At 45.1% G+C, this 16,276-nt stretch overlaps 1 protein-coding gene across 1 annotated transcript in view; it reads right to left on the bottom strand.

Moving 5' to 3' along the window:
* ephb2a (eph receptor B2a) overlaps positions 1-8,627 on the bottom strand; it is a 159,392-nt gene extending 150,765 nt beyond the window's left edge. The window contains exon 1 of the mRNA XM_063208414.1: positions 8,479-8,627. Within this exon, the coding sequence (XP_063064484.1) occupies positions 8,479-8,578 (100 nt within the window). The 5' untranslated portion in view covers positions 8,579-8,627. The remainder of the gene's footprint in view (positions 1-8,478) is intronic.
* Between the last annotated feature and the right edge of the window lie 7,649 nt (positions 8,628-16,276).

The raw sequence follows: 16,276 nt of genomic DNA, 5'->3' as shown, positions 1-16,276 counted from the left end.
AGGTTGGTGTTCTGTTATTGGGTTACTTGGGTTTTGTGGGTGCAAGGAGCTGTGGGGGTTTGAACATGTGGGAAGTTCTGAGACACCTGTTATGTCAGTTTGGTTTATGAGGTGGTGCGGCTGTGGACTACAACAGCTTTCTCATTAAAGTGACACTTCTTGTCAACACAGTGTGTTCTCTGGATCATCACTGCCATCAACACTGCCAGAAAAGCACTGCTAGAACATGACTGCCTTTGTAGAGAGTTACTTGTGCACAATCCCTGGTGCTGAACAAAAAGGTTACGTATTTTTTGAAAAAAGGTTCGCACACTCCTTTGGATGTGGAATCTGAGGAAGACCGAGAGGTCGAAACGTCAATGCCAATGAATGAATGAATAAAAAGAAGAAAAAATAACTTAAAGAAGAAAGAATCCGAAGGAGTGTGCGAACCTTTTTTCCACAAAAAAAAAGAACATGACTGACGTCAATACCACCACCACCATCATCCCCGCAACCACCTGCATCCACCTCACTTCTTCACATGGGTCCACTACTCACTGTCCACCCACACACCCAGCCACCTCAGGATCTCCAATGCCACCAACACTATCACTATTACCAGTGTCACCAATACCTGCCACTAAGACCCCCACAACCACTCGCATCAGCTTCCTTCACATGGGTCCAGTATTCTCGCCCATTCAACGACTTCAACACCACTGACACCAATACTGTCTATTACTCAATTACTTACTATCACTCAGACTGTCATCATACAAACGCATATTTATTTCACGCAAGTGCATTCCATGTTGAGGTGCGCCTTTGCAAGGTAAGCCGTGGTCCTCGACACCGTGGGAAAAGACTTTTGTCAAGTGACGAGGTTTGCACAATTTTCCTGACGTTTTGGCAAAGCTCTTTTGAAACAGCAAATTCCACCTGAACCACCCCCGTAACCACTAGCATCAGTCACCTTCACATGGGCCCAGTATTCCCGCCCACTCAACCACTTCAACAACAGTGACCCCAACCAATGCCACTGGTGCCACCAATATCATCATCCCCAGTCAGATCTCACGCATATCCAAATTCTGTCTCGCCCACTCGCCCAGCCACCTCAGGATCTCCAGTGTCACCAATACCTGTCACTACCACCCCCGTAACCACTCGCATCGCATCAGCCACCTTCACATGGGCCCAGTATTCTCGCTCACTCACCCACTTCAACACCATTGACCCCGACCAATGTCACCAATGCCACCAATATCATCATTACCACAACATCAATACAGCCATATCCACCTTATTCTCCACTCTCATCACCACCAATGCCACCAGTGTCATCATCCCCAGTCAGATCTCACGCACATCCAAATTCTTTTAGCCGGGCACAGGGTCACAATGTAAAGTTCATGTAGGGTAAGGAAGAACCACACACCGATGTGCATACTGCCAAATCTCACTCATTTGGTGTGACACTCACACTTTCAGCCCACACTCTCAATCTTTCATCTCACACTCTCACACTCAACAAAGAAACTTCAATCTAGATCATTTTTCTCTCGTGCAAATGTAAGTTACCTGACATAAACTAGTAGAGTTCGGTGTAGAAAGTTTGTAAACCTCTGCAGATGACCTCAGTTACACTGGTGCCGTAGACCCATTAGTAAATGTTAAAAACATTAGTAAACCTCCCACCCGAAGCATCATTTAGTATCTGTAGCACTGAGCTATTGGTCTGGATCTTTGGCTCAGCTGTATTGCGCTGTGCCTCCCATGCCAGAACTGGAGCGCTGAATGGCAGGTCACGGGTTCGAGCCCTGAGGGACAAACTAGCACAGATGACCTTAGTTGCAGATTCATTTCAAATCATAATTGGACCAGAGCTGGAATTTGATGATAATGGTATGAAGCATCAGATGTAGTGAATATCTGTTCTCTTTCTTTTTTTAATGACAGGACAGTGAAGGTGGTGACAGGAAGCAAGTGGGGAGAAAGAGACGGAAAATGACCCGGTCAGCCGCATGGTAGATGAGTGCCCTACCGTTTGGCCACGGCAGGGCAGAATATCTGTTATTTTTCTGTGAATGAATTCAGTCTGCAGCCACTTGTGAAGAGATAAACAAAATGCCACATGAGAGCGCACATCAAACCCCCTGACTTGTACATGTATGTGTTTTGTGTAGGCCTACTTGCTAGGACCATGGAGAGATTATTACACCATATACCATGTATACCAAGCTGATAAGTCACATCACATAATAAATCTGAGGCAAAGGCACAATGAGCCAACGCAGAAATCTCACTCCCAGGTTGTTGGAACAGTGGACCACCGTGCAATAGGACACTACCACTGAAACCACCAACTGCAGAACCAACGACACATCCATCTCTCTCTTACTACCCTCTCTTTCCACCCCCTCCCTCTAGTCTACCACAACAGTACAACAACAACACAACAGTGCCCACAGTCACTCACTCCAGCTGTTTTTTATACAGGTTCTATGTTCTAGAAACAGTGTAATACCTGTTTCTACAACATTACCCAAAAAAGGCACACATTCATACCAGTACATCACACATCACCAGGAGAGAGTGATATAGCTACATCACCTCTGTCAATGTTTCCAAAGAAATAGGTGTTTGCTTGATTACTTATTATCCAATCGAGAAGCAATTTGTCAAGTCAACAAGTTCAGGACAAGACTACAAGCATACAGGATATTTGTTTGTCATATACAGTGTACATTAGAGACACTTTCGTGTCACATGTAATGAAATGAATGGCCGGTGCAAAACAAGTGTACAGAGGAAACAGAGGAAAGAGGTGTGTGTGTGTGTGTGTGTGTGTGTGTGTGTGTGTGTGTGTGTGTGTGTGTGTGTGTGTGTGTGTGTGTGTGTGTGTGTGTGTGTGTGTGTGTGTGTGTGTGTGTGTGTGCGTGCGTGCGTGTGTGTGTGTGTGTGTAGGAACTGGCACCAGCACAGTTCTCTTTGCAGTGTTACCCATGCATTGAACATTCTATGATGCTGCACCACAGAATGAGAATTCGAGCACCACAAATTGATCAACAGCTGCCCACTGTGATGGAGTGAGTGACCATCACTAGGGTTGCAGGTGTGTTATGACTGCCACTGTAATGAGCCTGGCTCTTTGGTATAGCGGTCAGAGCCCCAATTTACTACCCAAGAAGGTCTGGGTTCAAGTCCCGGCTGGGCAACTCTATTCTCCTTCGCTACACCCACACATACAGTACATGTCAATGGGGTATACAGAAAACACTTTGTATGGCCCAACTTTTTGCCTGTTTCACCACACACTACTACTATACCAGGTATTTGGAAAAGAGAGGGTCTGTGCCTTTCAAAGTGGCTTTTGATTAATAGCTATCCAATATCAGGAAACCTGAAACTCGCACTCAGTGAAAACTAAGAAGACATGCCTAATTAATAGTGGGTTTTTAATGGTCTCACGTGTGCCCTGCTTTTTACAGATGTGCAAAACTCTTTGAGTGACCACCACATCCTTATTGCACTCCTTTGCACTGAGGTCAAGGTCACCCGAAACATATGGGCATCTCTTTTTAGTTTTCATTGAGTGCGAGCTCCAGTTTTCCTACTAGATCTGTGGGACACACTGCTATGGGTGTGAAGATGCCTGGCGGTGCCAGGAGTGCTCAGGTGTGTATTTGCAGTGATGCCAAAGCTCTTGCCTGTTTGGGAGATGAGAGGACACCAAGCCACCATCTGCATCAGACAACTAATATGATGGTGGATAAGTGATGATGTGAATGCCTCGGTGGGCGTGCGTACACACACGCGCACGCACACACACACACACACACACACACACACACACACACACACACACACACACACACACACACACACACACACACACACACACACACACTTGAACTTAAGTAGAACTGTGTTGGTGGATGCAAGTTTGTGTCTTGTGTCTCTTGTCTCTCTCTCCTTCTCTTTCTCTCCCTCAGTGTGCATGTGTGTGTGTGTGTGTGTGTGTGTCTGTGTGTGTGTGTGTGTGTGTGTGTGTGTGTGTGTGTGTGTGTGTGTGTGTGTGTGTGTGTGTGTGTGTGTGTGTGTGTGTGTGTGTGTGTGTGTGTGTGCGTCTGCTGGTGCATACACATTCCAAGGACATCACATCCATAGTGAACAGCTCTGTAAATAGAAACTAGCTTGAGGACTTTCGATTCACAGTTTGGCATTCATGATATTTTTCATTTATCCTTTGGCATTCATATTTTCAATACACTTTATTGCTTTGGTCTGCATTTTCTGGATGGAAAACCACAGAAACACATAAATATATTGATGGCTTGGCTGTAAAATGATGAAACATGATGAAAATTAAGGGGGGAAAAATCTTCCAGATGCAACATCATCACAATTATGTAGAAACAAAAATGGCACTACTGCAAATGTGATGTACAACAAGGAGAGAGGGAGCAAGATGGAGGTTTGTTTCTTTGACCAATCGACATGTGACTGGACACCTGGTGAAGGTCATGATGGTAGATGAATACCGCCTTTGGTGTCTGGTGCTTAGTGCTGGACGATATGGAAAAAAACATACTCTGTCACGATATGGATTCATTTATATCCCGATTGTCAAGACGAAGGCTTCATTCCGAAACGCGTCAAAGTGTTTTTAATCATATTATGTTGAAGGTAAAAAGCTCGCACATTCAGGCGTCTGACCTGGGAGCAGGACCAATAAGTATCCAGATGAAAAAGAAGAGAAGTCCGCTACAACCAGGATTTCATACTCCCAATTTTTTTTTTTTTTTTTACCCTGACGTTTTGGGTAGAACCCTTCTTCAGACATCACGTCAGGTCTGAAGAAGGGTTCTCGAAACGTCACGGTAAAAATAAAACAAATAATTGGGAGCATGAAATCCTGGTTGTAACGGACTTCTCTTCTTTTTTAATCATATTATGCCCATTAAAATGAAGGCATATTTACTACAAAGAAGATGAGTGCATTGGTATTCTACTTTTAAAATATATATTGTCATATCGCCATGCCCTACTCTGGTTTTTGTATATATACCTCAAACCAACATTACGGCAATCCTAGCTGCATCGCGGTTCAGTGGGATATGGTGCTGTACCAACACACCGGGCAGCTGGGTTCAATTCTGACCCAAAGTCATTTCCTGGTCCTTCTCCATCTCTATCTCCCTACCCATTTCCCATCTCTCTTGACTGTCCTGCCTAATCCAACCTCCAGACACTACTACATACACTGTGCTTCAAAAAACGACATTATGGTCCTCTTTCTCAAAATGTGTTGTACTAGAAAGAAAGAAAGCCCACCTGGAAAACTCCGACTTCCATTGACATTGTGGCACAGCACTCCACAACACACAGTGAGTGCACTTAACAAAATTGCATTTATGCCTCACCCATGCAAGGAGGCAGACCCCAATACTCCCCAAGGGAGCAGTGCGGCAAGAGGATACCATGTTCAGGGTACCTCAGTCATGGAGGAGGATGGAAGAGCACTGGCTGGTCGGGAGTCGTATCGGCAACCTTAAGGCTTCCAGTCTGGCGCCCAAACCGCTTACCCATGACGACTGTACTAGACACAGCACTGGGAGTTAATTTGTTATTGCAAGACAACTCTAGCAAATATTTGTCACTTGGAGCAGGAAAGCCAAGCAAACAGTAGTAAACAGTAGTGGGGTCGTGTGGGAGAAGGAAGTAGACCACATCCACTCTGAGATCAATGATTATAGGCCCTGCCGCGGCCATCCGGTAGAACACTCATCTGCCATGCGGCCGACCCGGGTGCGATTCCCGGCCCGGGTCATTTGCCGACCCCTCTCCATCTCTATCCCCACTCGCTTCCTGTCCACCTCTCAAACTGTCCTGTCAAATAAAGTCTTAAAAGACCAAAACAAATATTTGAAAAAAAGATCAATTATTATGATTCCTCAAAAAATCAACAAGATTGCCATAGTCTCACACATAGTGACACACTACAGTGTCGGGTGGTAATTTGCTATTCCTCAGCACCTCATCAAGAGAAACCCAACAGAGATTTGACACTCTGAGCAGTCAAGCAAGCAAAGCGCCACTAATCATAAGTGGTGTGTGTGTGTGTGTGTGTGTGTGTGTGTGTGTGTGTGTGTGTGTGTGTGTGTGTGTGTGTGTGTGTGTGTGTGTGTGTGTGTGTGTGTGTGTCACTCCATCAGATATTTGTTCCTTAGAGCAGTCAAGCACAGCACCAGTACTCATCAACGTTTTGTGTGTGTGTATGTGTGTGTGCGCGAGTGTGCGTGTGTGTGTGTGTGTGTGTGTGTGTGTGTGTGTATGTGTGTGTGTGTGTGTGTGTGTGTGTGTGTGTGTGTGTGTGTGTGTGCACACGTGTGTGTGTCTGGCTGCGTGTGTGCCGGCGAGCGTGCCTGCGTGCGTGCCTGCGTGTGTGTGTGTCACTCCATCCACTTGACGATCAATGCTCAAGATTCCTCCAGCAACACCATTATGCATTTTGATCACATAAAAAAACGTCCACCCTTCCAATCACTCATACAGCACTGCTGATGACATGTAATTTGCAACTTATTACGGTGACGAGACTCCAACCCTTCTGTCACACGCATGGGACAAAAACCAAATTGCTCCACTTGAGAACCCCCCCACCACCACCACCACACACACACACACACACACACACACACACTCACACACACACACACACACACACACACACCACCACCACCACCACCTAACCCACCCCTAACTGAGGCAATTATTGTGGAATAAGTGCCTTTAATTGTGGACCTCTTGAAATCCATAACGTGTCGCGGACCAAACAAAGCAGAGAGGGTGATCAGCCAGCCGCTTAGACTCAGAGATAAAAGAAGTGCTCCAGCTCCAGCATCTGGGCCAGTGTCTCTCTCTGTGTGATGGATGAGCTGTGTGAGCCTTAATTACTACATAACGCCATTAGCCAGAATCATATTACTAGAACCTTGCGCCGAATATGGGCCTAATATCAGAAAACATATGAGGCTATTTGTCATCTGTGTTATTGAAATATTATATTTCATATCATTAGTATGTTATATTTGGGAACATTATGGCGTGTGCGTATGGCACGTCTGAGGCTCGACAAATAATGACAGCATAATGTGTAAGGCAAAAAGCAAGCATGAATATCATAATTTCACACAGTTTATAGCAACAGGTATTACCTCCAGTCCATACACTAATTATGCCTGCTGCCTCTTTATTTTGGGGTGTGTGCATATGTTATTCGCATCACCAGGTGTGATTATAACTAGGTTATGCATTCACTATAGGAACGTAAAACTGCAACGTTAACATGGAGTCCCCCTAAATATAAGTGAAGTCATAGTCTTGAACACGTTTAGACTTCTCTGTCTCTATAATGATGGTTTGGTGGTCAGATTTAATTTTTTTTCGAACATTCAACAATCAACGACACAACAGCTTTATAAGCATTCACAAGCAACGTTATACAGCTTGGTTTAACTTGTGATTGAATGACCAGCATGCAAGGAGGGGATTTGCATAGGCTGGGATGCTGCAATATGTTGTTTACAGAATACGGTGGGGGGTGTTCCGTAACCTATGTCCTCGCATTCTAAACTGGTTGCAACTTTTCCGAACTAATTTCTAGAGTTCTTAATGTATTTTGTCGAAACTGCCTACTGATGGTTGGGCTAACCGGTGGCAAGACATGCGCTTCGGCACAAAGCGCCTTCATAAGAAAATGACCAATGTCCACTCGCGTAATGGACAATGGTCTCAGCACCAGCAGACGCGGTCAAGCGTGAGATTGTTTTCTCAAACATATGTCTGGGAAACATTTAAAAACTACTAATAAAACAGTTACATGTCAGGGAAGACCCTCGATCTCATTATCTGTAACTGAAGCGTAAGCTACCGAGAATTCTCGGAAAGTGGATAACCATCCAGAACGCTGCAAACACGGCAAGGAAAAACTTACTGCAAGATCTACCGCTGCAAACACACGGGTATTTCCCCATCTTATCAAACAATTACAAGTTATGTTGTGTGACAGAATCTAACTTTTAGATTGTACATTACTGCTGAAGAAGTCGACAACTCCAGAACCATACCATAGCCGCTCATATGGTGAAATTCATGCTTCATCCACTTCATGCTTTTGTCTGCATTGGGTAGGCCTACTTGAAAGCATTCTATCCTCAGAATTCGTGATTATAAATTATAATACGTCTATTATATTACACAAATTACATTGAGTAGCGGCAATAGGCTACGCAGTGGGTAGTGTTACACCTGTGTCCAGCAATTTGCGAAAAAAAAAAGAAATATTCTTGGCACGGCCGACTAACTGTTTTAAAATGTTGTTAATTCGGCATGTCCAGCATCCCTAGAACAGTCCATATATTATTCTACACCACTTCGTGGTAGTTCAAATGGCACATGCACATGCGCTACAACAAAATACTTTCCACTTACCTTCGACACCCATTACGGTAGGTAATATCCATAAAAAATAGAAGATATCCATAACTAGTGGATTTCTTAAAAAATGAATATTTAAAAACCGGTCATTCATTAGATATTCGTCCAGTGAGCCATCAGAAGAAACACAGTCCTCACAGCCAACAGAATAAACCACATTTTGTGGGATGAATGCACATCTACAGTAGGCTACGCCAAGTTTGGACGAGACCATGCAATCAGACGAGAGGGGGAGAGCAATGTGTTGCGCCAGAACCTCATTGCGCCAGACTGTTAAACTTCACTTGCCGCACTTGTCACGCGTTCATTACCATAAATGATAGTTAATAGACGTTAAACTGGAAATTAGTACTGGTCTGGCTGGTCTTTGACGAGGTTGTTTTGCATGTTTGCTGTGATTATTATTATTATTATTAGATGATGATGATGATGATGCCGGCGGTGATGGAAATGGTGATAGCTTAATAATGCCTGTGACTATTGCCTTTAGAGTTGGGGAAATTATACCTTGTCTCCTAAACACATTCTGAACTGGACTGATTGATTGTCTCATAGTCCCTGCGGTCGTTCTTAGTTCATTTGTGTGGTCATGTTATAGACCTACATTGTGATAAAGTGTGTCGCTAATTTGGAAAATATGCCATTTTAATAAAATAGAATAGTAAAAAAAAAAAAACACACACACACAATTTAGATGCTGACGGGAAATTGAATGAACATTCTGAAAGAGCGAGCATTTTGGAAAAGCTGTGCGTAAAATGGGTGGATTGTCCATAACGAAACTACAAGGCAAGCCATGAATGAACAGAATTGCATGGGAACATTCTATTTTCTTGACTGTTTGGCTAATGAACAAACGGGAATGTTATCAAAACGAAGGTATCATATTCTCAAGCGTTGCCCAATCAACTCAGTAAGGACACCAAGGAGTGCTGTGTGAGCTCTCCAACGTGTCTTGCGCATTTCCAAACGGCATCGCTCTTTTGTGTCAACAGTGCCATCTAGAGTTAGAAAGCAGAAGTGAAACTGACAGCTGCTCGCGCCGTTCGTGATGGCCACGTGTTGGTTGCTCACTCTCCAAATCACTCCACAAATCAATGCACATCAAATTCTTTGGTCTCGTCCGCAGGGCGTTTTGGCGGCCACAGACGGTCGGTCATCACTGACAGATCATCTAAGACGTTCAGACGGAGAAAACTGGCCAGCTTCCTCACAAGTGTACACATGATCCTTGACCCCAACCTGAGAAAATCCACTCAGCATTTCAGACTGAGTGGCTTATAATGCGCGAATTAACCTCCAACTATTAACATCCTGCTGGAAAGCCACTGGCCACCTACATAGCATGCTGAAAGAGCGCTTTGTTTTTTATTTTGTCAGTTGACTCTGTCACTGAGTCCTGTACAGGAATTTTAAGTCTCTTTTGTCAGCTAAGCCTAGTCCAGGCCTACAACTTAGTGAAAAACAGACATTGTAATTCTTCCACAACGCAGGTAGCCACTGCAGTAAATTATTTTTTCCCCTTTTCTTTTAAGGTTTCTTTTTTTTCTCTTTTTTTCTTTTGTTCCTCTGGCCTTAACCACGTGGGCTATATCAGCCTTGTTCATTTGACACATTTACATAAGAACAACAGATGGGTTGTAAAGCAAACACACTCACACAAAAAAAAACATGATGACTCACTGTAAAAATAGACCAAATAATACCAATCTTTTTAGAAGCCTTTTGCCGTTTACAAGAGTGCACTGCGGATAAGGCAGGGGGCTGAGCCGTGGGGAAACAGAGGGAGAGGGAGAGGGAGGGGGAGGGGGAGCGGACAAGAGAGAAAGAGAGAGAAAGAGGGGGGGATAGAGAGAGAGAGAGAGAGAAAGAGAGAGAGAAACTGAGGGCGAGAGAGCAAGGCAAAGAGCAGAGCGAGAGAGGAAATAGAGCAGAAGAATATGGAACTGACATAAAGGAATCTAGGATAATTCAGCCTCAAGATGAGTGAGGGCTGAAAAACGGCAGACCACAGGATCCAGGGGTCGTTACCATGGGAACCTTTGCCCAGGGAGATCGGCGACCCCTCCTGTCTGCTAATGCAGCCAGAGCTCAGATTCTAGGTCACATATGGCACCAACAACCCAATCAGGACTAATCTGTCTTGACTTCGCGGGTCACGAATTGAACCATGAAACTGGTTTCATATCACCCGGGCTAAGAGTCGTTAATATATATATTTAGATACACAGAAAGGACCAGGGGGAGAGTTATTGATCGGGTTCACCAATCATTAGTTAGTATTGATTAGTTGACTACAAAACTGACTACAAATTGATTAGCTGACTACAATATTGCATATAGAAATTTACCACATGTTTTTCTCTGTGCACGCCTGTGTGTGTGTGAGCATACTGTGTGCGTTTGTTTGTGTGAGAGTGAGCGTGTGTGTGTGTGTGTATGTGTGTGTGTGCGCGTGTGTGTGCGCGCGTGTGTATGTGAGAGAGAGAGAGAGAGAGAGAGCGTGTGTGTGTGAACGTTTCTATGTGTGCGTGTGAGCACATGCATCAATATGTTTTTCTCTGTGCACGCCTGTGTGTGTGTGAGCATACTGTGTGCGTTTGTTTGTGTGAGAGTGAGCGTGTATGTGTGTGTGTATGTGTGTGTGTGCGCGTGTGTGTGCGCGCGTGTGTATGTGAGAGACAGAGAGAGAGAGAGAGCGTGTGTGTGTGAACGTTTCTATGTGTGCGTGTGAGCACATGCATCAACTGTGAATGCTCTTTGTACACGCGCATGCGTGTGCGCACGTATGATCATGCATGCGTGCGTGACTGGTCGTGCATGAACGCATACGCATGAGAACATTTATGTAAATGATTTCGTCTGAATGACTCTGTGACAATGTACTTGATTAAATACTTTTAATCTCCCATTACAAAAAAATCCAGATGACACTAAATAAATTAAGGAAAGAAATAACGTGTCAAAATGCAGGAATGCTGTGATGTTCACACAAGCAAGTTCCCATTATACACACATTGTTATGTACAATGTACACACACTGGTATACTGTACATGTTCACACACACACACACACACACACACACACACACACACACACACACACACACACACACACACACACACACACACACACACACACACACACACACACACACACACACTCCTGACACCTCCCCCTCTTTTCATGGAGTCAGGCACAGACACTCTCTTTCTCTTCCTAACACACACACGCACGCACGCACGCACGCACGCATGCACGCACGCACGCACGCACGCATGCTCGCACGCTTGCATACACACACGCACACACACCAATACACTAATGCACCAAAGTATCTCACTCCCTCCCCCTACCTCCACCCCAACTCAGCCTAACACAGCCCCATCCCGTTCAGGGAGTTTGATTGTAACACGCCGTGATATGTGTCTGCCTCTCTAATGCTGGCGCTCTAAATTGAAAAAATTGACCTTGCACCCAGGGGTTACACACGATTTACTCCCTGGGACACTTGGGGTTGGTATTGTTGTCTGCGGAGAATACCGCAAAAAGCCTGGAGGACAAGCAAATATTTCACGAGTAATTTGATATCTAGATCACGGGCATGGGCATGGCCCTATCGTAATTGCGCTTCTGTAAATAGACAGGGGTTGGGAGTTGTAAAGGAGACAGGGGGGGTCGACAGGAGACACTGGGAATAGAACACCTGCCATAGCGACGTTGAGTGACAGCAGGTGGCAGGTAGAGGCGGTATTACATTAGGCAAACCTAGGCAATTGCCTGGGGCCCTGACCAAATCTGTCCCCCCTCCATAGGGGCCCCCAACTCTTACACCAGCAGCAGTGGTTAACACACACAAAAGTGTTTACATACATTTCCGCTTATGTAAAGTAATCAAAGATTTAAATGAGATAAAACACTAAAAGAGCACTGATAGAATGTTATGTGTCATGCATGACTTTTGAGGGCCCCATGTTTATATTTCGCCTAGGGCCCCAAAATGGTTACAACCGCCCCTGGTGGCAGGAGGGAGGGATGAAGAGAGGGAGGGGTGAAGAGAGGGAGGGAAAGGGGGAGGACAGAGGAGGGAGACGGAAGGAGAGAGAGAGAGAGAGACAGAGAGAGAGAGAGAGAGAGAGAGAGAAAGAGAGAGAGAGAGAGAGAGAGGGCAGCAGCATGCTTGGTTTCCACTGGAGTTTGTTCCGTTATCTCAAAGCATATGGTCCGTTTGCAGTGGCCTGCAGTCAATGTCACTTCCAGATCAGTAAACACAGCAAGGCAGAACTTTTGTTTGTCGGCATATGATGGCAGTTTTTCTGTGGCCACATTTTGTCTTCTTAAAGGTATACTGGGTAATATTTATAGTATTTATTTCCAGAATTCATGAAGCCCATTCACAAATTACTTTTTCATGAATGCTTACCACAACCTTTGAATTTCAAGTATTCATTATGACTGGGAAAATTACACTTTTCATATGCTTAGTGTAACGGAGGCTAACTAGCACAGAGTTGGCGTGGAACGTTGGTAAACCTCCCTCCGATAGCCTCATACAGTCTCGTGCCGTTGGGCCGAGAGACTAGTCTCTTGGCCCAGCGGTATGGTACTGTGTCTCCCATTGCCGAACCGTTGTAGTTGACGAGGTCGCACGTTCGATCCCCGAGGGGGGTGAACAGGTGCAAGATGACCTCCGTCACAGTGGTGCCGCTGACCCGGGATGGGAGTGAGGTTTAAGGGGGAGAGTGTAACGGAGGCTAACTAGCACAGAGTTGGCGTGGAACGTTGGTAAACCTCCCTCCGATAGCCTCATACAGTCTCGTGCCGTTGGGCCGAGAGACTAGTCTCTTGGCCCAGCGGTATCGTACTGTGTCTCCCATTGCCGAACCGTTGTAGTTGACGAGGTCGCACGTTCGATCCCCGAGGGGGGTGAACAGGTGCAAGATGACCTCCGTCACATTAGCAAAAATAGTTTGTTCACATTATAATATGAAGCTAAATTGTAGGTATTAGACTGAATGCCATGAATATGAGCAGAGAAATATTTTTCCCTTATTTAGTAACTCAACACCTTGTTGACGTGTTTGACCTTTGGCTCAGGTGTCATTAACAATTTAGGTCAAGAAAAGGAAGCAACACAGCAAAAAAGACTATTGACTTAGCCTACATTTTAGAGGGAAAAAATCAATTCGCACCTCTTATCAGTGTGAGACAATCCAACCAACCAACTCACAACCACCCATCCACCCATCCGTACACCCTGTGTGAAGGAGAGTACCCACACACTTTCTCTCTTGCTCTCTCTCTCTCTCTCTCTATCTCTCTTTCTCTCTCTCTCTCTCTCTCTCTCTCTCTCTCTCTCTCTCTCTCTCTCTCTCTCTCTCTCTCTCTCTCTCTCTCTCTCAATTCATGTGTCACACTCTCTCACTGATCTCAAAGAAGATCTCAAAGATCTCACTTGTCACAGATCTCAAAGAATATCCATATATGTACAGTATATATGTAGGCTTTAGAAATGACCCAGGTCGGATTCAGTCCTGGGTCTCCATGAACAACTTGCCTGTTTAGTTCATGCATGGTACGGTATCTTGGCACACTGTACCACATCAATTTTCATCCAGTTTACTCCAGTTTAACATTTATTGTGCAGGAGGGAGAGAGACCTCCACTGTGCCTGGGCCTGATTCCCAGCCCTGACATCCTGATCCCATGTGGAGGCGTATGGAAAAGAGGAAGATCGGGATCACCTCCAGCTCCAGCTCAGAGAGGCCTACACAGCAACAGGTCAACCCAGCACATGTTTAGCTGATGCTGACAGCCAGCCATACAGTATGATGAAACCTTCAAGGAGAGAGAGAGAGAGAGAGAGAGAGAGAGAGAGAGAGAGAGAGAGAGAGAGAGAGAGAGAGAGACAGACAGACAGACAGACAGACAGACAGACAGACAGACAGACAGACAGACAGACAGACAGACAGACGGATGGATGGATGGATGGACAGAAAGAATGACCGAGACAGACTGATGGACGGACAGACAGACAGAAAGAATGACAGAGACAGATGGGCACACAGAGAAAGACAGAGAAAGGGAGACAGAGCGAGAGAGAGAGAGAGAGAGAGAGAGAGAGAGAGAGAGAGAGAGAGAGAGAGGGAGGGAGAAGGAGACGTCTATGTAACCCACTAAGGACAAGAGGATGTGGCTGGACGGCCGCAGCTGTCACACTTGGCAAAAGGTCAAGGTGGTGACATACGTGATATGTACAGTATGACTCTCAGCAGTTGAGGTATTATCATTCAGTTATGAGAGCTAACGGAGGACTGCAGCTGGTGGACGGACCTGGTAGGAGCATATATGGACTAAGTAGGGAAGGAATGGGAGTCGTCTGCCCCCTACGGGTACATCTCTGTCACAACAACTAGCCTTCTATTTCAACATCATGCAGAGTACTGTTGATGATTTATTGATGCAGAAGGATATGACATGCAAAGTGCAGAGTATGCATAAAATGCACATTGCACAGATGCACTTAAATATCAGTTTATATCCTAACACAGTCAATTTGATCTGAAGTGGGCTGGAACCAGTAACATCATTGAAACATACCTGTAGGGCTCAAAATGTTTTCATCATCGGCCAAAATGGCTAGTGGATGTTAACATCACAAGCCAAACACACACTGACTAGAGTGTCAAAGTGGCTAGTAAGTTGGTCTTTTCTACCAGCCAAACTTAGATTTCACCAGCATTTGGCCTATTGGCTGGTGTTAATTTAGAACCTTGCCTGTATCATACCTGTGTCATTGTTGAATTGCTTGTCAATCATCTCGAGGTAGATGTCAGCGGGTATATCAGGAGCAAGTAAAAAAGGTTATATTCATTCTCAGGTATTGAAAACCTGAAATCTCAGACACCTGCAGCACTTTTGTAATGGGCTAGATGTTTGACACCCCTGGTTTATATCATATGTCATGTCGCACATCTACACATCTACATTTCTGTTTTTAAAGATTTTTTCGACTTGATTTGATAGGACAGTGTGAGAGGTGGACAGGAAGCGAATTCGTAGAGAGATGGGGAGGGGTGGGCAAAGGGCAGGGAATCAAACCAGGGGTCAGCCGCATGGCAGGCGAGTGCCCCACCGGTTGGTCACGGCAGGGCCACATCTACACATGTCTATTGGTACACTGCATACATTCAGTATGTATATTCACTTAACTGTCAGAGGGTAAAAAAAACCTTCAAGTATGTGGGCAGCAAAAGTCCTGTACGATTTTTGTACTGAAACATATGGCTGTTGCAGTGACTCATATTCCTCACAAAGCATCCTTATATTGGTTTCTTAAATGACCAAATGTGTGTGTGTGTGTGTGTGTGTGTGTGTGTGTGTGTGTGTGTGTGTGTGTGTGTGTGTGTGTGTGTGTGTGTGTGTGTGTGTGTGTGTGTGTGTGTGTGTGTGTGTGCGTGTGCGTGTGTGTGTGTGTGTGTGTATGTGCGTGCGTGCGTGCGTGTGTGTGTGTATGTGTATAAGTGTGCATGGGCGCATGCATGTGTGCAAATGTATGTGTGTGTGTGTGTGTGTCCGTGTGTGCGTGCATTTGTGCATGCATTTGTGTATGTCTCTGGATTATCTCTCTTTGTTTGAACTATTTCAATTCGCCTCTAATTTATTTCAGGAATGATCATGAAACCAGGCCGAGGGTAAGAGGAGAGTACAACATTATCATTCCCCTGCCAAGCTAATGCAGTAGGCATATAATACTGACACGGAGATAGCCCAGAGCTCTGCCACTGCCGC

Source organism: Engraulis encrasicolus, chromosome 10 (genome assembly GCF_034702125.1).
Source record: "Engraulis encrasicolus isolate BLACKSEA-1 chromosome 10, IST_EnEncr_1.0, whole genome shotgun sequence".
NCBI lineage: Eukaryota > Metazoa > Chordata > Actinopteri > Clupeiformes > Engraulidae > Engraulis > Engraulis encrasicolus.
Note: the sequence above shows the minus strand (reverse complement) of the source record. Positions and strands in the feature narration are given on the sequence as shown.